Source organism: Talpa europaea, assembly GCF_964194135.1.
Source record: "Talpa europaea genome assembly, chromosome: 5".
Lineage (NCBI taxonomy): Eukaryota > Metazoa > Chordata > Mammalia > Eulipotyphla > Talpidae > Talpa > Talpa europaea.
This window is the reverse complement of record NC_140071.1, coordinates 112943914-112965971: the sequence shown is the minus strand read 5'-3', so window position 1 is coordinate 112965971 and position 22058 is coordinate 112943914. Positions and strand designations below refer to the sequence as shown.

At 42.9% G+C, this 22058-nt stretch overlaps 1 protein-coding gene across 1 annotated transcript; it reads right to left on the bottom strand.

The window, feature by feature from the left end:
- Positions 1 to 15806: 15806 nt before the first annotated feature.
- LOC311171299 (large ribosomal subunit protein eL42-like) lies at positions 15807 to 16135 on the bottom strand (the record flags this gene model as incomplete). Its single annotated transcript, XM_084234028.1, has 1 exon — positions 15807 to 16135. The coding sequence occupies exon 1, from the start codon at positions 16122 to 16124 to the stop codon at positions 15807 to 15809; it is 318 nt and encodes a 105-aa protein (XP_084090154.1). The 5' UTR covers positions 16125 to 16135.
- Positions 16136 to 22058: the final 5923 nt, after the last annotated feature.

Sequence of the window (22058 nt, the reverse complement as noted above, 5' to 3'; positions counted from 1 at the left end):
ATATATGAGATTGACTTACTGGGCTGGTCACTGAAGGTTGTGAGTCAATATCTCTATTTTTACATATAGTCTGGTCATTGTCCATTTGTGTATTTAGAAACACCTTGATTGTGGTGGTGGTTACTTGTCATTATACACTAGTCAAAAGTCATTGAACCTAAAACCTTACTCAGAAGTTTGTTAGTGGTAATATAGGCAGTGCTATAATTGTTAGGGGAAAAGGATGTCCTAAAGCTAATTCTATACAGACTTTGTGGACTCCACCCCCACCCCAGGCCAAAGCCAAAGACACCGGGAACTCCAAATCCCATCACCACCAAAGGGAAGGTGGCTGGGACCTGAGGGTGGGGTTAAGCAGCCAGGTGGATATAAAAGGCAGACACGTGGGCTTTGGAGGGGTCCCCCATTTTGACTCTCCCCCAGCTCGCAATGTCTGGCCAGCTCTGAGAGTGCTTTTTGGGTTTCCAGGTTGGCGGATCAGGTAGGATGCATTAAAGACTTTATTTCCTTATTTTCTCCCTGAGTTGTACATTTTCCTTATTTCCTTTTCCCTTGTAAATAAACCTTTTATTAACCTTTTGTGTGTGCCTGTAGTGGAGTATTCATAAGTCCCTTGTAAGCGCGCGGGTGAGGACCCACAGCCAGGCAACCCGTTCGATATCGGGGCTGCCCTATAACATTTTGACCCTATTATGTAAGTATTATTAAAAGATAGAGCATTAGGAACAATACTTTAAGCTTAAGAGACTATACAAGTATAAAATCAAAGTTAAAAACCTGTAATAGGGCCTCCCTGCTGGCGCAACCTATGAAGCTATCCAGTCTTTGCAGCACGAGTTCAATTCCCCGGCTGCCAGAGAGTAAACCACATGGTGCAGTAGACCTCTCCTGGCTCGCCTGCAGCTCCCCTCAGCAGTGTACTTAGGTCAATCTGCCTGTCCTGTTCCCCACTCTGTCTCTGTTGGGTCCTCTACCCCCCCCCCACCTCTGGCCTGTCCCCAGCTCTTGTATCCATAAATAAATCTTTAAAAAAATAAACCTGCAATAATAAATCCAACTGAAGGTATTAATGTCAGCATAAACTCATTCAAATAAACTGCATTTATCCCCTTTGTAAGGTCAAGAATGACACAGTGCAGGTTTTCTATGATCAGGCAGACTAGGTAAAGGAGTCCTGGAACCCTCAGTGGGTTTTGCAGGCCTTTTATTGGGATTGACCAGGCATACGGTAGGCAAGGGTGCTGGGGGGCCGGGAGGTTGGCAGAGCTCCCAGCCCCCAGCAAGTCTTCACTCTATTTGGGTTCTCTGGACTTCTCTCTGCTTCTCTCAGCTTCTGTTCGTTCTTGGCTTCTGCTGGCGTCCCAGTGACACCGCCCTTAAAAAGCCCAGTCTTAACCCAGGTGAACCCATCTACCTATGCCCACACCCTACTCCAGGTGCCCACCATCAGGCATGCATTCGGGACCACAGGGCTCCATCATCTATCCTAATGGTGGGAGGGCAGAAAAGCCTGATACTTTTACTTTACCCTACACCCTTGAAGCAAAGACTTCCAGGAGCAATGAATATCTTAGCATTTAGGGATGGTCTATAAATACCATTCCCATTGAAAGTGTGAAGCTGTTTAAAGAAATTACTGATTCCAGGTCTGGGGAAGAAAAGGTATACATCAGTGTAAGGGCAGGAATGGACACAGTGCAGGTGCAGGTTTTCTGATCCCATACAGACCGGGTAAAGGAGGAGTCCTCAGTGGTTTTTTGCAGGTCTTTTATTGGGGTTCACCAGGCATATGGCAGGCAGGGGTGCTGGCTGCCTCCCAGCCCCCAGCAAGTCTTCACTCTATCTGGGCTCTCTGGCATTCGTTCTGCTACTTCGGCTTCTCCTGCTGTCCCCGTGACGCCGCCCTTAAAAGCCCCGTCTCAGCCCAGGTGAATCCCATCTACCTATGCCCACATCCTACTCCCAGTGCCCGCCATCAGGCATGCATTCAGGACCGCAAGGATCCATCATCTATCCTGATGGTGGGAGGGCAGAAAAGCCTGACATTTTTCCTTACCCTACAATAAGTTTCTCTTGTAATCATGGGACAACTTGATGTATAAGGAAGAAAGAAGCTACCAAACTCTATTAGAGTCTAAGGACAGAGGAACCAAGTTAAAGTAGCTCTCAATGGAGTAAGATGGGACCGCTGGAGCATAACAAAGAAAATGACTGTAATGAAATGAAATACAGCAAGAATATATAAGTCCTTGCATTTCAAAATACTAAAAAAAAACCAAAAAACAAAAAAAAAAAAACCACCTCATTGGTCATTAATTGAAACATCAGAAAGTCAAGAAAGGAAAGTGTAGGGTAAAGAAAATGTCAGGCTTTTCTGCCCTCCTGCCATCAGGATAGATGATGGATCCTTGTGGTCCTGAATGCATGCCTGATGGCGGGCACTGGGAGTAGGATGTGGGCATAGGTAGATGGGATTCCCTGGGCTAAGACTGGGCTTTTAAGGGCAGCGTCACGGGGACGCCAGCAGCAGCCGAAAGAGAAGCCGAAGCAGAAGCCAAGAGAGAAGCAAAGCAGCAGAAGCAGAGAACGCCAGAGAGCCCAGAGAGAGTGTGGATTTGCTGGGGGCTGGGAGGACTGGCGGCCTCCCAGCACCCCTTCCTTCCATGTACCTGGTAATCCCAATAAAGACCTGCAAAAAAGCCACTAAGGACTGACTCCTCCTCCAACCCCATCTGCATGGGATCAGAAAATCTGCTCAGTGTCACTTCCTGCCCCTACAGAAAGTCTTAGTATTTTTCTTGCTTTTCCTGTAGGACCTGTGTGCTAAGTAATAGATGACAGGTGTAGGGTAAAGAAAATATCAGGCTTTTCTGCCCTTCCGCCATCAGGATAGATGATGGATCCTTGTCCTGAATGCAGGTCTGATGGCGGGCACCTGGAGTAGGGTGTGGGCATAGGTAGATGGGATACAGCTGAGCTAAGACTATGCTTTTAAGGGCGGCGTCACTGGGGGACACCAGCAGCAGCAGCAGCAGCAGCAGCAGAAGCCGAAAGAGAAGCCGAGAAGCAGCAGAATGAACTCCAGAGAGCTCAGATAGAGTGAAGACTTGCTGGGGGCTGGGAGGCCTGCCAGCCTCCCAGCACCCCTGCCTGCCACGTACCCGCTGAACCCTAATAAAAACCTGCAAAATTACTGAGGACTCTGACTCCTCCTTTACCCGGTCTGCATGGGATCAGAAAACCTGCACTGTGTCCTGTCCTGCCCTTTACAACAGGGAAATGTTTTTTTCAATTTTGAAATTATTTTAAACTAAATTATTTTTAGTGAGGCAATGTTGGTTTACAATTCTGTTTATGTTTTAGGGATTGAAAAGTTCACACCCCTTCAAATGTGTTATTATACCATACTGTAAGGCAGGACTGGCCACTGAGCAGGTTTTCTAATCCCATGCAGACCTGGTAAAGGAGGAGTCAGAGTCCTCAGTGGTTTTGCAGGTTTTTATTGGGTTCAACGGGTACGTGGCAGGCAGGGGGACTGGGGGGCTGGGAGGTTGGCAGTCCTCCCAGCCCCCAGCAAATCTTCACTCTATCTGGGCTCTCTGGTGTTCTCTGCTTCTGCTTCGGGCTTCTTCTCTTTCGGCTTCTGCTGCTGCTCGGCTTCTTGGCTTCCCCTGGCATCCCCGTGACACCGCCCTTAAAAGCACAGCCTCAGCCCAGGTGAATCCCATCCACCTATGCCCACACCCTACTCTAGGTGCCCGCCATCAGGCATGCATTCAGGACCTCAAGGATCCATCATCTATCCTGATGGCGGGAGGGCAGAAAAGCCTGACTTTTTTTTACCCTACACATACCCATCACCAAAGCATTAGATTTCTTTTTTTTAATTTATTTATTTATACAAGCACTGGGTACAGTCAGAAGCATGGGAGGGTGAGAGAATTCACCAGAGCCAGAGGGGAGAGCAGAGCAGGCAGACTGACGAAGTACACTGCTGAGGGGAGCAGCGGGTGTCAGGAGAGGTCTGCGCACCATGTGGGACCTTCCTCCGGTGGTGGGGATCGTACTGGCGCTGCAGAGGCTGCGGACAGATTCTCAGCCCAGCGCTCAACTGCTGCGCCACCAGGGGAGGCCCAGCATTAGATTTCTTGTTTGACTTTATTGATATGATGAAAGCAATTAATGAATTTAGAGAGAAACCTAAACAAAGATTCAAGCAAGAAGCATTTATTGTGGATCCCACAACAGGTGAGAGGTAGCTGTCCTGAGCCAGAGGCAGGGGTCCTGCTTTTATGGTGTTGATCACCAGGGCCAGCATTTTGTGGTTTTCAAAACAAACAAGGACCAACTTAACTCAGTAACAGGAAAGTAAAGTAACAAACAAGTACCAGTTTTCAGGGACCCTATAACAAAACACCAATAATTCTAAAAAATTAATGCAGATGGAATGATAGAACTAAAAACCTACCATTTACAATTGCTAATGAAATAATGGATTTAGGTAACGATTACTAAAGAATGCTAAAATAGGTGAAAAGTTGTCTGAATCCAATGAACAATCTTAATATCATTAAAAGTGGGGCAGTCAGCCTGACACACTCATGTGATGCAGTAAAGTGTACACAGCACCACCAAAGAGGGATTCTCACCTGTAAGCAACCTGAATTGTGGTGCAGGATTTTTGGTGCTTTGCAGGTGGGTGTGGTATGGTAACATACATTTGGAGAGGTGTGAACCTGTACTCCTAAAACATGTACAGTGTTCTAAACCAATGTTAACTCCTAAAAATAGTAAAAAACAAAAAATTGTCAAGGTCATGGACTTTCAGGAAAAACTGAGTGTATTGGTTTGCTAGGGCTGCTAAAACCAAGTACCACAAACTGGGTGGCTTAAGAATAGTTAATTGTCTCCCAGCTCTGCATGCCAGTGTCTAAGACCAAGATGTCAGCAGGACTGGTTCCTTCTGAGAGCTGAGAGGGAAGGAACTGTTTCAGGCATTTCTCTTCAGCTGTCTTCTCCTAGAGTGTTCAAATCATCTTTTTTCTGTGCTTGCATCTGTGTCCTCCTATGAGGACAATATGCCTGTGGCCTACACCTTAATGACCTAATTTGATTACCTCTAAGAAGAACCTATCACTAAATAACGTCACATTCTGCGAGCACTGGGGATTAGGACTTAAACATACAACTAGCAGAGGGGGAGACGAAAATTCAACCCATTACACTGAGGAACAGATTGGAGAAGGTCTAGGGAGACGTGACAACCAAATGTATTGTGGGCTCCTGGATTGAATCCTGGAACAGAAAAAGAATGTTGGTAGGAAAATGAAGGAAATCTGAAATAGGTCTGTAATTTAGTTAATGACTTTATACTAAGGTTAATTTGTTAGTTTTGATAAATATACTGTGGTTATGCAAGATGTTAGCACTGGGGGAAGGAGGGCAGGGCACGTGTGGAAGAGTTCTGTATTCCTTTTGCAATTGCTTTTTGATGCTAAATTCCTCCCCTTCCCCCAAATGAAAGACCTATTTAAATTGATTTCTATGAAGTAGCTACAAGATAAAGATCATCACATGCAGACAACAAGCAAAATGTGGAAAAAGTGAGTTACTTGCAGCTCACACCCTAAAACCAAGTCATCTAGTTGCTAGTTAAGTTCAACATGAAATGCCCTGTAGCCGGGACAAGTAGAAATAACCTTTTTGGTCAAAGCAGGTGTTCAAATGATATTGATACCGGAATTGTCAGGCCTAGTCTCCCAGCCGGGATTGGATTCCAGGCTGCAGGGCAGTGCTGAGCCCCAGCCGCTAGACCCCCACGGGTTGGTGTCTCACGAAGCCGCAGCAGGAACTTCGCAGACGCTCAGGCAAGCAAGCGAGAAGAGGCAGTTTGTTTAGAGAAAGAAAAAGTTTATTGAGGAGAAAAAAGAACAGAAATAAAGTGGGACTCCCAGGCCAGGGAACCAGGCCTGGGAGGGGCAAGGAAGCCAAAGTAGAGTCGTGTCTTAGGGAATATATACCTTTTTTCCCTCATTATTTTAAAACTTCACCAGTCTCTTTGTGATTGGTTAGTTCTCGGCTGTCTCACTTAATTTGCTACTGAGTGCAGGATCTTCACATTCCTTATCTAACAGTTTTCTCTTTCCCCATTTGTTGCATCTTTAAATTTATGGCCCAGTCTTCTGGATGGGCATCCCTGCATTGAAGTTAAACAGCTGCCCTTCTAATGTGACCATAAATTAAACCACTCTCCATTTCTCCAATCTCGGCCTCCCTTTACCACCTGAAGGAAACCAGGACCAGCATTAACAATGTTGTCCTTGGTCCTGGCATGTTTGTTTTTCCTAATGGAATGGGTTACTTTCCCTTGCTTGTCCTTATCTCTGAAGCCTCCCTAAATTTTTCAGAGGTCCCCTCCTGCACTATCCCTAAAACTGCCTAATAACCCTAGCTTGCCCTGTCTCAATATGTTAGAAAAATCACATATCCCATGCCAAGTCTTGCATTGTCCTCTCCACCTATTAAAAATCTACCCATAAAACCCTTGTGTTTGCTTTTCAGGTAAAAAGTTCAGAATGTGATGAGTGGCCATTTCCAATGTTGGAGTGATGGATTTATAGAGACAAGAAAGATAGTATCTTAATCACCTTGGATTGTACACAGGAGGCATGTAATCCTTAAAAAGGAAATCAGACTTTTTAGGTATGTACCGAAAACCTGATCATTTTTGGCATTATTTTATGTTTATCCTCTCTCCCCTTTGGCTTCTCTATGTTCTTTTTTCCCCCTACTCTTTTTAATTTCTCTGCAAGTCACAATATCTTTTTTTAGGTATCCTCTACCCCCTCCTCTGTTGCTTTGGCCACTGTAAATAGTTTGAAACTCTAGGGCCTGGTTGTTCAGACTGACAGAGTCACCCCACAGGCATTCACGTTGTACACCACACAAATGCTACATGTAAAGGAGAAAAATTCCTATCATAGTCATAAATTAATTTAGATAACAATTAGATAACCTGTAATTTCAGGACCCCCCTCTGAGATCCGGAGCCTTCGGTAAGCTCCCTCTTTCACAGACCTCATCAGCACTCAGGAAGGACACCTGGTGGCATTCTCAGCCTCACATCCCAACTCCCACACCTTTTTTGGACTACATTATGAGCATCTCTATGTGTCAACTAGATGTTTCACAACAACGTCATATAACAAACAACTATAAATCTGAGGGGTTAAAAACATAAAGCATTTAGCACTTGCTTATGCAACTTTGGGTTCACAGACCTAAACTGGGCTGAGCTGGGCTGGACTGGGCTGGGCTCCAAGCTTCAGGTCCAGTGAAGGTTTGCTTCACATCTCTCTTCCTCCTTGGACCAACTACTGCCCAAAACCTTTTCTTCTTACAGTCAAAGACAGGTAAACAAAGGACAAGGCTAATGGTTCAAGCACATATCAAACTTCAGCTTGCACCATTTCCATTAGCAACCCCACTGATCAAGGCAAGTCAGCAAGCCAAGTCCAAAGTCAAAGGACAAGGATGCCTACTCTACAAACCATGAGGTCATATCAAGGATATGAATGTATAATAGGAATACAATGGAATAATAGAGACGAAAAACTCAATCTAACAATCTTCTCAGATGGCTTCTCTTGCTCACCTGCTATTCAGTGGCCTGAGTCCACCTGAAGACTGGTAGCACAATATATTCTGCCTGCCTGCACTCTGGAAATCTCCCTTAGGGGGAGTTATTCAGGTTATCCAATACTATACTGCCTTAAATATTATTTTTTTTACTTAAAAAAATTAAAAGCAAAGCTTCATTCCCATTCTCACGAAAGCATTGCATGGGCAAGAAAGTGGTAATCCCATAGGTAGATGTCCAATCAGTGTCACTTTTCATTCCAAAGTGCTGAAGTCATGGTGAAATCTGGTTTATCTTTGGGTTCCTCATAGACATGAGGTTTCATTTGAAAGACCAGATTTATTTTTTGGAACAAGGAGATCTAAATTGTAAAGGTAATTCTTTGATTGACAGTTGTCAAACATCCTATTTGCAGATACACACTTTTTTGTCCTTAAGCAAATTGCAAGCAAATATCCTGCAAGTCCATTGATGTGTTACCCTTGTAGACTGGTTGTGGGGGAAGCTTAAAAACTTTATGTTTGGGGTAAGTAGAACCAGGTGCTGCTACAAAAGAACTGATGGATAATTTGGCTACTTGTTTCCATAATTTCTGAAAGAAACTAATTTATGAGGTGAGAGCAGATGTTTTTCCTTCTTGGGGAATTTTGAACCTGGAAAATATTAATTAATATAATTCTTTCCCAAAGATACTGTAAGAGTGCTTAAAGTGCTTTTAAATCTTATATAATGTTTTAAAAACTAATTCTCTATACCCAAAAATCATATTAAAAGAAAACATCACTAAGTACAATAGTGTTGCTAGGAGCAGGGTGAGGGTAGAATGGACAGTTATAGTTTAATGGGTATAGGGTTTCACTTTTGCAACATGAAAGAGTTTTGAGATCGATGTTGGTGCTGATTGCACAACAATCTGAATGTGCTGGACGCCACTGAACTGGACACTTAAAAAGAGTTAAGATGGAAAATTTTATGTTACATGTATTTTTACCATGATTTTTAAAATTGGGGGAAAATCCATGAAAATATTAAGAAAGTAAACAATTCACTGCAGTTTCAAACATTTCCCCACCCTTAAATTGCCTAACAATATAAAAATCATAAGCTGTCCTCTGAAAATTAATAAGTTATGTAAAAATACTTGTAATTTGCCTCGAAACAGATATTGACAAGTCCCATTTATGTTTCACTGGCAAGAAAACATAGAGTGAATTTTGAAGACACCCACAGTTTTCAGAAATTCATCTTTTCTTTATTTTTTTTTTTTAAGATTCATTCATTTATGCATACAAGAACTGGGGTACAGGCCAGATGCGCTGGAGGGTGAGAGGATTCACCAGAGACAGAGCAGGGAACAGAACAGGCAGACTGACTGAAATACAATACTGAGGGGAGCAGCGGGCCAGACAGCAGAGGTCTGCTGTGCCATGTGGGTAGCTCCCTGGCTGGTCAGGGATCAAACTTGTGCTGCAGAGGCTGTGGATATCTTCATAGTGCTGTGCTTAACCCCTTGTGCCATCAGGGAGGCCCATTAATCTTTTATTTCAAACATGCTGCTGGAAATTTGTTGCAGATAAACTAACCTTTTATTGATGACTAATCCTAACATCAAGTTTTTTTTTGAAGATTTATTTATTGGTCCACTCCGGTGGCACAGCCAGTTGAGTGCAGCACTGTGAAGCTGTCCGCAGCCTCTGCAGTGCTGGTTCCATCCCCATTGGCCTCGGAGCAACCCACATGGCAAGCCAGACCTCTCCTTCTCACCCACTGCTCCCCTCAGCAGTGTATTTCATCAGTCTGCCTGGTCTGTTCCCCGCTCTGGCTCTGGTGAATCCTCTCACCCTCCCGCGCATCTGGCCTGTACCCCGGTTCTTGTATAAATAAAAAATAAATCTTAAAAAAAAGATTTATTTATTTTGCATACAAGAGCTGGGCCAGAAGTGTGTGTGTGTGGGGGGGGGGGGTGGTGAGAAGATTCACCAGAGACAGAATGGGGAGCAGAACAGGCAGATTACTGAATGAGGGGAAGTAGAGGGCAAGTCAGGAGAGGTCTGCTGTGCCATGTGGGTTGCTCCCTGGCTGGCCAGGGATCAAACTCGTGCTTTAGAGGCTGAAGACAGCTTCACAGGTTGTATCTTAACCCCTTGCGCCACCAGGGAGGCCCCCTAACATCAAATTTTTGCACATTAAAAAATTCCAGGATGGATGACTTACTACATTCACTTTTACTTTTAATTTTATGTTTATGGATAGTCTACTCCTCTTTGACTACTACCAACTTCAAATAGTTTGCCTGAAAGATAGAAGATTAAGTGAAGTACATTAGAGAAGTAACTGATTATATGCAATTCTAAGGGAACAACAGTTCTAGGGATTGATTCCATGCCTCTTCTAGGAAGTCCTCATCCTTGAGGGCCTTCCTTAATGATTAAAAAAAAAAAAAGAATTATCTATGCTACATGTCACTAAGCAACAATAGTAACAACAGCCTGATCTTTGTATAGTTTAAGTGCTACTCACCAGAAAGCTGTTTACAATCTATTGTTTACTTACTATTTTGCATGTGTGAAAATATAGTTATCCATATGAATGGTAAACAATTTAACAACTCTCTGGGAAAAAGGAGGAATATAAGTTTAAAGCAGAGTATTCAATATTAAATCTGATTTTTTAATAAAATATAATACAGCCTAGCCCACGTAGTCATTTATATTTATCTTGATTTGCTTACACTTCCAGGGTGCAGGTCTAGACTTGCCAGCAACATTGCTCCTGAATTCCTCAAGTGCAAGGTGGAGAAATCCTGTGTCTGGCGCTTGACCTAAGTGTATTACAAAGTCAATGCTGAGAGTTATTAACCTTTACTTCTAGCCAAAATATGTACATTTTTGTACAGTAGCCATTTCCCAGAAAAGATTCAGAATTAGATGAGAGATGACCTCTATACTTCTGCAAAAAAATCTCAAAAGTGTATAGAAATCTTAGCACCTTTCATTCTGTACATCAAAAAAGGCAGCAGCATAGATGGAATTTTGAGATACAATGTGATTTTTCAAGCCAAACTTTGCCTTTCTTATATTTGTATATATTATTTTATTACTTTTCTATGTTGCTCAAATGTGCACCTATGATCTAATTAATATTTCTTTTAAACAATTAAACTAATGGTGCTACAGGTTAATTACCATTCTCATCAGTGGTTCCCTGACCGATATAGCTACAAAGAAATGAAAGGTCTTGCATGGGGATGTTTACAAAGGTTTCTAATGAAATCTAAAACAAACAGCCATTGTTTTATGTGCATAACAATAGAACTCTTCTCTCACCCTGGCACTGTGAGAGACATTTATAAAGAAAGAATCTGGAAAGGGGAGCTCAGTAATTCTCACAACCTCAAATAATAATTGTCTTTGTGTTGATACTGTTATAGGACAGGGAGAGGTTGCAATACCAATAGTCTGACATTCTGAAAAGTTTTTCTTCCTTTCTCAGATAGGAATGTGCAAAATTGACTAAGAAAACAATGCTAAAAAATAGAAAAAAGACAAACCAGGGCCTCCCCGGTGGCGCAGCGGTTGAGCGCTGGGTTGCGAAGCTGCCCACGGCCTCTGCAGCGCCGGTTCGATCCCCGGCTGCTCCCCGGCCACCAGAGGAGGGTCCCACATGGTGCGCAGACCTCTCCTGCCGCCCGCTGCTCCCCTCAGCAGTGTACTTCGGTCCTTCTGCCTGCTCTGCTCCCCGCTCTGGCTCTGGTGAATTCTCTCACCCTCCCGCGCTTCTGACTGTACCCAGTGCATGTATAAAAACAAACAAACAAACAAATAAATAAATAAATAAAAACATGCCTCTATTAAAAATAAATAAATAAATAAAAATAAAAAAAAGAAATTTAAAAAAAAAATAAAAAAAAATAGAAAAAAGACAAACCAAAGTAACTGATGTAATAAAAGTGCCCAAAATTAAGAATAAGAGAAAAATAAAATTATATAAACCCATATGATTTCTTCAAACATTTAAAGACTTCTTGGCTTATACTCAACTGAAAAGCAATCAGACTTGGGCCTCCCCTGTGGCGCAGTGGTTGAGCACTGGGTTGCGAAGCTGCTCGCAGCCTCTGCAGCGTGGGTTTGATCCCCAGTTGCTCCCCAGCCACCGAAGGAGGGTCCCACATGGCGTGCAGACCTCTCCTGCCGCCCGCTGCTCCCTTCAGCAGTGTACTGCGGTCCTTCTGCCTGCTCTGCTCCCCGCTCTGGCTCTGGTGAATTCACTCACCCTCCTGCACTTCTGACTGCACCCAGTGCTTGTATAAATAAATAAATAAATAAATAAATAAATAAATAAATAAATAAATAAATAAATAAATCTTTAAAAAAAAAAAAAGCAATCAGACTTAAATTAAGGGACAGTGTGAACTGCAGTAAAAGTGAACCATATGGAAGTCCACTTTTGTGAGATCTATTGGGTTTCTTTTTTTTTAAAGATTTATTTATGCATATAAGAGCTGGGGTACAGACCAGAGGTGTGGGGGTGGCGCTGAGAGGATTCACCAGAGACAGAGTGGGGAACAGAACAGGCAGACTGACTGAAATCCACTGCTGAGGGGAGCAGCGGGCAAGATAGGAGAGGCCTGCTGGGCCATGTGGGCTGCTCCCTGGCCAGCTGGGGATGGAACTCCTGCTGCAGAGGCTAGCTCCACAGGTTGCATCTCAACCCCTTGTGCCACCAGGGAGTCCCCCCAATTGGGTTTCTTATACCAAAGCCAGTGGAGCTACCCACCCACTGGTGCTTTATTAGGCAGAGCCTGGAGCAGTAGGAAACTCTTTTCCATTCCCTCTGTGGACTTTCAAGCTGAGGAAGAGAGGCCTTCTCTTTCCCCCTCCAAAAGAGTGGAATGCAAGCTGGTTACCCTGAGTGTGCTGAGCACATCAGCTCTCCACAAGCTTCACACCCTGCTTTCATTGGAGCACAGTTTCAAGAGTGATTTCCTCTGAAAGAACAATTAACTTTAATAATATTGCCAATATTGTTAAATCATCAATATTCATTTATCTTGACCCTTGGAGCCTGTAAACAATCGAAAAACTATTTCATGTAATCCAAGTATAAGATTACCTCATATATGACATATATTAATACATGTGACCTTCTGTCTATGAAAGGGAAGCAGGGCCTCAGGGTCTAAGTGACTATTATGATTTCAAGAACATAGAAGATTTAATCTTTTAAACCAAACTGCATGTAATAATAGCTACCATATACTGAGTAACTCCTATGTGCCAAGCTATATACCAAGGACTTCATAAGAAATATCTCAGCAAATTGCAATAGTCCCCGAAGATGGGGATTTTCAGTTTGAATTTAAGGATGAGGAAATTGAGGTTCAGAAAAACAAAGTGCCCCATGGTTCTTGAATAAGTAAAAATCAGATTTGAACTCAGGTCTTCTTCCCAAGCCTTGTTTATGCAGAAGACAATAGTAACATAAAGATACAGTCATGCTATGTGTCTTTGACTTAAATAAGTAATCTGTGCACCTGTTTTCTATTCTTCAAAATGAGGATAATAAAATTTCTAAATCACTTCTACCTCATTGGATTGTTATGAGAACTAAATCAGCTAATACAAGTAAAAGACTTCAAGTAATATATAGAACATAATAAAGTTCATTGACATGAGTTCTAGGAACTGTAAATAAATCAGTAAGCAAAACAGATAGAAGTCCTTGCCCTCATAAAGCTTTGTTTAGAGAAAGGGAAAGAGCAAGTAAACAAAGGAACAAAAAATATATAGGTCAGCTTCTATATGATCCAGCAATCCCAATCCTAGGTATTTACCCAAAGGACACAAAAACATTAATTCAAAAGGGCACCTGCACCCCTGTGTTTATTGCAGCACTATTTACAATAGGTAAGCTATGGAAACAACTCAAATGCTCAAAAATAGATGACTGGAGCAAGAAGGTGTGGTCTATATACACAATGGAATCTTACTCAGCAATCAAAAAAGATAAACTCATGCAATTTGCAGCAACATGGATGGAACTAGAAGGGATCATGCTCAGTGAAATAAGCCAGAAAGAAAAAGAAAAATACCGATGGTCTCACTCATAGCAGGAATTTAGGAAACCTAAATAAGGGACCAGGCAACTATAAACCAGAGACACACTACAGGAGGGGGGAGAAGGGAGTAGGATCAAAATAAGGGGGATGGGAATTTTACAGGGACTATAACCAAGATGAAAATGCATACATTGTACAAAAATGAAAAATGGTGTAAAAATATAAATAGAATAAAAATTTATATATATATATATATATATATATATATTTCAGGATGTAACAAGAACCATGAAGAAAAACAAACCAAAGAAGGGAGATAAAAAATGCTACCTTTAAATAGGGCTATCATAGAATGGTCTCATGGGGTAATATTTGAGTGAAAATTTCAAATGAATGCAATAGTGAGATATGCAGATACTTAATGGGAAATTGTCCCAAAGAGAAGACAAAGCCAGTGCAAAGGTTTGCCTAAATTTTTTAAGGAACAACAAGGTGGTCTAAGAAACTGTAGTACAGAAGGAGATTGGGTGGGTAAGAGAAAATGAAGACCATTGGTTAGGAGAAGGGCCACATTGTCAAAGGTCTTATAAGTCAATGTAAGAACTTTGACTTTTACTCTGAAGTTGTTGGAAGGTTTTGTGAATACCGTGATTTGACTAATGTCTTTTAAAGGATCGCTCTGGCAATTGTGTTAAGAATAGACTGTAAGAACATTTGGTTAGAAAAACAGCGTATGGATGGCTATAAAGGACCATTTGGAACATAAATGTAAATCAGGAGTGACATAATAAAGAGTAGAAATGGAGTGAGAAGTGGTCAGATTCCAGATAACTTTGAAGACAGAAGCAATAAGATTTCTTCAAAGATTAGATGTTGAAAGAGAGGAGTCAAGGATTGACCTGCGCAGCTAAAAAGATAGAGATACCATCCACCCAAGGAGAGAAATCTAGAGCAAAGCAATGTTTCAAAATTTTACATGCATCCTTTTAGGTCTCTTCAGCGTCACCTCTATGTTAGGTGTTGCTGCAGTGACCAGTTCTGGATAGGCATTCATCAGCTTTTCTCAAGATCAGTACGACAGCACCTTGTCTCTCTCACCCCCTGCATGAGGTAACTGTAGAAAGCAGCCCTCCATGGACATATACAACTAGAAGCCTGTAGAGTGACCTTGACCAATGGTTGAAAGAGGAAATGCTTTCCTTTCTTCTTCTTCACTCCAGTGCAGAAATCTGAGATACATTTCATAAGGATTCTCAAAGGTACTGAGGATCAATCAACTGGTTGCCCACAGCAGGGGTCAACTCAATAATGCATTCTTGTAATAGCTTTTCTTCCCTCTGTATTTTATTTTCCCTGATTCCCTTACTCTATTACCAGAATTCACGTTCTCAAATAAATTACCAGCACATAAACCTTTGTTTTGCGCTTTCAGGGGATCCCAAGGCACCAAAAAGTAGCTCTAGAAAAAGCAAACCTTCCCTATGGGATTTGAGATGCTGAACCCACAACACTGATAGCAAGACAATAAGGCCCCCTGCTGGTGGTAAGTGGTTAGTGGTAAATTGCAAATGGTGATAATTGGTGGTGTGAAGTAGCAACACAATTACCAAAACTCTCAACTGCAGCAGATTGGAATGAGATAAAGACAGGAGATGACATATAAGGTTATATGGTGGCTGTGGTGCTCGAGCATTATGGAAACAATGGTCATTAAAAGGTGGGCTGGGACCTTGCTGGTGGCGTGAGGGTTTAAGACACAACCTATGAAGCTGTCTGCAGCCTCTGCAGCACTAGTTCGATCCCTGGCCAGCCAGGGAGCTACCCACATGGCACAGCAGACCTCTCCAGTCTTGCCCACTGTTCCCCTCAGCAGTGTATTTTGTTCAGTCTGCCTATTCTGTTCCCCACTCTGCCTCTGGTGAATCCTCTCACTGCCCCCTCCCTGCCCCCAGCCACACCTCTGACCTGTACCCCAGCTCTTGTATGCATAAATAAATATATCTTAAAAAAATGAAAGGTGGGCTGGCTTCAGTTAATTGCTTAGTAAATCTTTTTTTTTTTTGAAGTAAACGTAATTCTCAAGATTTTATTTGTAATAAAAGATGACGCTTAGAACAGGATCACCTGGCCCTTTCTCTTCTTATCTCCTCCCAGTTCAAAATGCTTGCATCTCTTAAGAGCCAACATTCTCTTAGATCTGCAGCTGGGCTCAACACATTCAAGTCTCAGCACAATCTTCTTTGTAGTTTTAGCCTTTCTCAGGAAAATTGGCTTGGTCTGTCCACCATAGCCACTCTGCTTCCTGTCATACTGCCGTCCCTGGGCATAGAGAGAATACTTGCCCTTCTTGTACTGTGTCACTTTGTGGGGCTGATGGTTGCCACACTTCTTACAGAAGGTCTGGCGGGTTTTAGGAATGTTCACCATGCTTGTGAGAGCGCTATCCGCATGGAAAAGCGCTTAGTAAATCTTAACACAAGAAAAGGATAGGCTCAGTTCAGCCAGCAATTCAATCACTGAGCACTGTGAAAGTCAGAAGGCCTCTAGGGCAGGGTAGCCACTGAGCAGACTGTACTAAAAATCCCTCACAGTATATAGTCATTGACTGACTGCATATACAATGGTGGTCTCAGTAAGCTATGCTCTATGAGTTGTGTATGCAATAGGCTATACCATCTTTGTTAGTGTAATCACACTCTATGACTTTCACACAACGATGAAATAAACTATCGATGCATTTCTCAGAAACTTTCTTCATCATTAAGAGATACGAGACTCTAGCAATATAAGGGGGGGGGGCAGAGCTGTCAAGAAGTCTGAATGCACAGCCTGGAAATATCACCCATGTCAAATCAGGGCCCTAATTGGAAAATGATGGGATTTTGAGATCTAGAATGAGGATACTTGTGTAGACATGGCTTGTAACCTTCAACCCCTAGACTTTTTTGGTATCTTCTATGTCAATAGTTTTTCTTTTGAAAAAGACAGTCTCCTTTCCTTGTCAGAAATATGCTAAAGAATACATGAGGCAAGCGTTTCCGAATATAGCCTTATTTTCCTCAATGTCTATCCACATTACTCTCATTACCTCAAGGTATCTAACCAGGGTCACACAACCTCTACAAAGAATTGCAATTCCCTAATCAAAGGACAACTAGGCCAGGACTTCTCAGTATTGACAGTGTGACATTTGGGTAATTCTTTGTTGTGGCAGGTTGTCCTGTGTATTGTAGGTTGTTTAGGAGCATCCCTGGTATTTGTCCACTAAATGCTAGTAGCACCTTCCCAGTAATGACAAGCAAAAATATTTTCAGATATTACCAAATGTTGGGTCAGAATTATCCCCAGTTAATAACCACCGAACTAGACTAACTAAAGGATTTGAATAACTGGCAAACATACCACTAGAGATGAGGGGAAGTCATGTGAGAGTGACTGTTTAGAGTGTTAATATAGAGGAATCATTATAAGGATGAATAGGGAAGAATTTGTCATATAGGGCCATTTACCTGTGATTGTGAATTTAATATTTGCCGAGGACATCTGGAGTTAGTCCTAATACACAGCATTCTCATCTCCTAAAAGTTTGGTTCTGATGAAGGCCTATGTTAAATGAGATGTTAGAACAATTTTGAACAAGTATTGAGAAAAGACTCGAAAGATTCAGGGAAGCAGGAATGTTATAATGAATTTATTATGTGAGACTAAAGAACCACCATTAGAACATTTTTCCCAGAAGTAAGGATGTTAGTAATGAACTTATTATGAAACTAAAGTATCCATTACTTGGATATGTTGCCCAGAACAGCTATGATGCAAGTTGCCTAATGCTTAGGCCATTTGTTCTAGCAGAAGTAATGGTCCTAGAGGGATCTCTGATGGATAAGAGCACTAGATGAAATTTCTGGAAAGCCCCAAGTAAGAAAGTTGCAGCACAAATTTGTAGCATTCTGCAAGTCATGCCTTTTGAGGCAGAGAACTTTTCTCCACTGGGAAAAATAGAGCTGTTTTTCATGAGCTAAATATTATCAGATCCACCAAGTCATAAGTGCATGGGGGTAGTGGTAATCAATTGAAGTATGAAATAGTATAGGGTTGAATCTGTCCAGAGCAGGTGCAGAAAACACAAATATCATGAGTAGGTAACTCAGACTCCCCTCGCACTTACTTCTATAGCAGTGACATCTCTTCCTCAACTTACTCCTGTGGACTCTTGGGAGTTTCCTGTGACTACCTAACACAGAATCAAAAAATCAAGGTGGCACACACATGGGCTGGCGTGTTATGTTGACTGTTGAGCAAAATTGGTCTGCTGATGCACTATATTCCCACTCACTGCAAGCTCTAAAGAAGAAAGGTGAAGGGGAATTCCTAGTAGAGTGTGGAGCAATATTCTTCATTGTTTGTTTTATGTATAGAAAATATTAACCTAAAATAAAAAACATTTACAGGGTTTGCAAGAAATGTGCTGAAATGGACACCTTCTGTGTCCTTCTGTGTACCTCCTGTCATTACTTCAAATCCCTGTGGTCTCACTTCAACTACTGCTGCAGCACCTGTTCTAAACAGTTTCATGAGCTGATTCAGCAAGTGCAACACGACAGAACCTCTCCTCTCACTTCCTGCCTCTGGATTCCTTTGATATGAGAGTCAGCAGGACATTCATAATTGTGCAATTTGAAGGTGTGGAGTAGTTAATATTCAGAGAAGTAACCGTTGACCAAAGATGGACAGGAAGTAACAGATAGAAGCTCTGGTAAGGCAATCGGTTAGTGAATGGTACTTACACAGGAGCTAACAGGTAAAGGCTTCCACCATTCCAGTTTTCAGTGGATAGTTTTGAGATTTATATCAGAATGCTTCTCAAATGGTTGTAAAGGATAGAGATAACATTCAAACATGCTAGCAGCCAACTCCGTAATACATCCTTATATGACCTTTCCCTCTTCCTTATTTTACTATCCTTCCCTTTCTCTCACTTTTGCTCCCTTGGGCCAGTGTCCCAATGAAATTACTGCATATAAGTTTGTTTTAACCTCTACTTTTGGGGAAATCCAGGAGGAGAAAGGAGAATTTAATTTTTAATTTTTGGACGTGTAAGTTTATGATACCTAACAGATACCCCAGTGGAAATATTGTAGAGGCAGTGGATACACAAATCTGGAGTTTTGAGAAGATGTCCAGGCTTCTGAAATGCAATTCACCCCCCAACATACCGTGGGGGGAGGGAGGATCTCAAGGGTCTCTGTAGAGACAGGACTAGATACAGATCCTGCTTTTAAAAGAGAAGTCATTCAATGAAATTGAAAAGCATCCCAAGCAGTGTTGACTACAGCATGTTTATCTCATTAGCAAACAGGCCCCCACTATTTCTGCTGATTTTCTCAGCATATTATATCTCAGATAAACACTGAAAGATACTTTGCATGGTTCATATATCGCTTTCTCAATGACATTTTTTACAGTGTTACTCCCTCTCTTGTATTCTCATGGCATTTTGCCTTTTTTGTTGTTGTTGAGTTTGCCTCACTGGATTATAATTTATCCATTTAATTAACACTGTCTCCCTAAAGAGAAAGCCCTCCCTTCTGAGTGGAATTCCTGTCTTTGTATCTCCAGCAGTTAATACAGGGTTTGGCACAAATGCAGCACTGGTTGGTTGTAAAATAAGTGAATGCTTGCATGAAACGATCCCTGCAGAACCCTTGCAAAGCAGAACCCCTGGAAAGGACTGTGAAGCAAAGAAAACACTCCTTTGAATTTTCAACCCTCATCTGACTTGTAACTCTCTCTGGCCACTTATTTTGTACATATTATATGTATATGTATCTACACCTTGTTTAACCCTACTGTATTGTTAACTTGTTCAGGGTTGGATTCAGTCAATTCACCTTTGGATCTGGAAGTGCCTTGCATAATATAGGTGCCAGAAATATGGAATAAATGAATCACTTGCTTTGCAGCCAGCAACATCATGTGCTTTTCAAATAAATGTGCATAGGCATCATTTTTTTAAGATTCAAATTCCAATTCAGTGTATCTGAAATAAGCTCTAGTCTTTTTTTGTTGTTGCAAAACCCTCAGATGATGCCCAAGCAGCTGGTTTACACTTTGAATATCAAGGTCACTACACCTTCTCAACCTTAGCTACATATTAGAATCATCTTGGACTATATAAAAAACATTGATGTCTGGGTCCCTCTCCTACAGATTTTTTTTAGATTTATTTATTCATTCATACAAGATCCCGGGTACAGGCCAGATGTGTGGGAGGGTGAGAGGATTCACCAGAGACAGAGCAGGGAACAGAACAGGCAGAGGGACCCATATACACTGCTGAGGGGAGCAGCGGGCTAGACAGGAGAGGTCTGCCGCGCCATGTGGGTATCTCCCCGGCTGGTCGGGATTCGAACCAGTGCTGCAGAGGCTGCGGACAGCTTCACAGCACTGCGCTCAACCACCTGCGCCACCAGGGAGGCCCCTCCTAGAGATTTTTAACTCATTTACGCTTCCCATGACAAAAGTAGCAAGGATCTAGAATCAACAAAGCTCTACATATGCAAAAAAGAAAACAACTGCCGAAAAGCTCAACAAGTAACTTCTAGAGACCGTCACACCAAATCCCCAAGGCCCCAGTCAGACTCCACGGGAAAGGCGCCCGCTCCTCCTTTACACACCCCTCCCGCGAGGACTGGCCAGACCTCGCCAGGCCCATTGGGCGGAGCCCCGCCCCCTCCGCGTGTATTGGTCGCTGCCTTTTTCCCACCGCCTCCCCGCCCTTCTTTGCGGGGTCACTTCCGGCATGGAGCCTTGTCACGTGCCCGGATATGGGAAGTGGTGGCGGAACGGTCGCTTCCCGTTTACGGTTCCATTAAGGGGACGCAGCTTAGTAGCGGTGGCCGTCCCAGCCCCACCCGTTCTCCGTCTTAGAGGACCCGCCTCGGCACAGCCGGGCTCGGTCCGGCCTTGCGGGTAAGCGATGGGCCGCGGCTGCCCAGTAGTCCTGGCGGCGGCGGACCGGCGGGCGCCAGGTTCTGACGTGCAGCCTCGACGGCCCTGCTGCCCTGCGCCCGGCTTGGTGCCTCTCCGCCCGCCGTCAGGCCCCGTCCCCTTCCCCGCCGGTCTGGCTAAAGCACAGATTCCGGCGGGAGCATCTCCCGCCCCTTGGCCGCCCTGGGGGCTGCGGGGCCACCTTCACAGGTCCGTTTTCAGTTCCGCGGTGGGAGCCAGATTTCGTTTGTGCAAACCAGCCTTAAGGCGTTTTTGTTCTTTGATGTGGACCAGGACAGGAAGACGGGACAGCGTTTTGCCTTTTATTTTCCAAATCCCCATTTTTTTCTTAACCTCTGAAGTCCCTGTTTGCGTGCCCCGCTGTCTCTTCTGGAGGACAGTGCTCCATGCGTTAAGACGTCTCGATGTAGATACGGGGCTCAGTCCACACGGGGACTGACATTGACAGGCTATTTGTCACGCAGTGTGATGGCCCGGCTGAATGAATTTAAGGAAACAAGAACTAACACTGGGAAGCAGTGGCTCACAGGCTCAGGAACTGGGTCAGAAATGGGTTCTTAAACCTAGAATATAGTTTTAAAGGACCTCTAGTGACTTGTTCACTGACTTAATAGAGAAGCACTGTAAAGACGGGAGAATTAATCACTGCATCCTTGGAATGCAAATGCAGAATGTAAATGCCCTTTCTGTCTTTATGAACATAGTCTGTCATACTCAGCACAGTAACCTGGACCATAGTGCTGCACACTCAGTAGGCATCAATATTTGCGGAGTGAATGAGAGTCATAGTGTTTTTCCTCATGCCTTACTCCTTTATGAGGTATGCCCTGTCCTCTTTTTTTTTTTTTTTTTAAATACCACCTAACATTCACCGTGTTTGCATTTGACTACTGTGTGGTAAAGGTTGGACACTATTTATTTGACTTTTTGATTCATTTTACTTTTCAGTTCAGGTTACTTCAGGAGGTTATGTTGAGTTCCTACTAATACTAAGAACACAATACAGAGCATCTTTCTCTCTGTCTCTCCTGTCACTGTCTCTCTGCCCTCCCCTACCCCCACTCCCAGGGGAGTTCTTGAGATCCAGGAGCTTGTGATCAGGCAGGAAGTGCTTGACTTTTTAGTAAATGCAGTAAGTGCTGTAGCAACTGAGAGGAGACATCAATTTTGATTAAGGTTTTTATTGATTCCATATAAACCATGACGTGTAATCACAGTTTGGATGGGGAGAGGATGATAATCCCTACATGGAAAAGCATCTAAGCAAAGATTTAACTCCCAGAAAAAATAAGAGGGCTTGGAGTGGAAGGTTTGTGTTTGGGAACGTTTGAAAATATTGAATAACAGTGT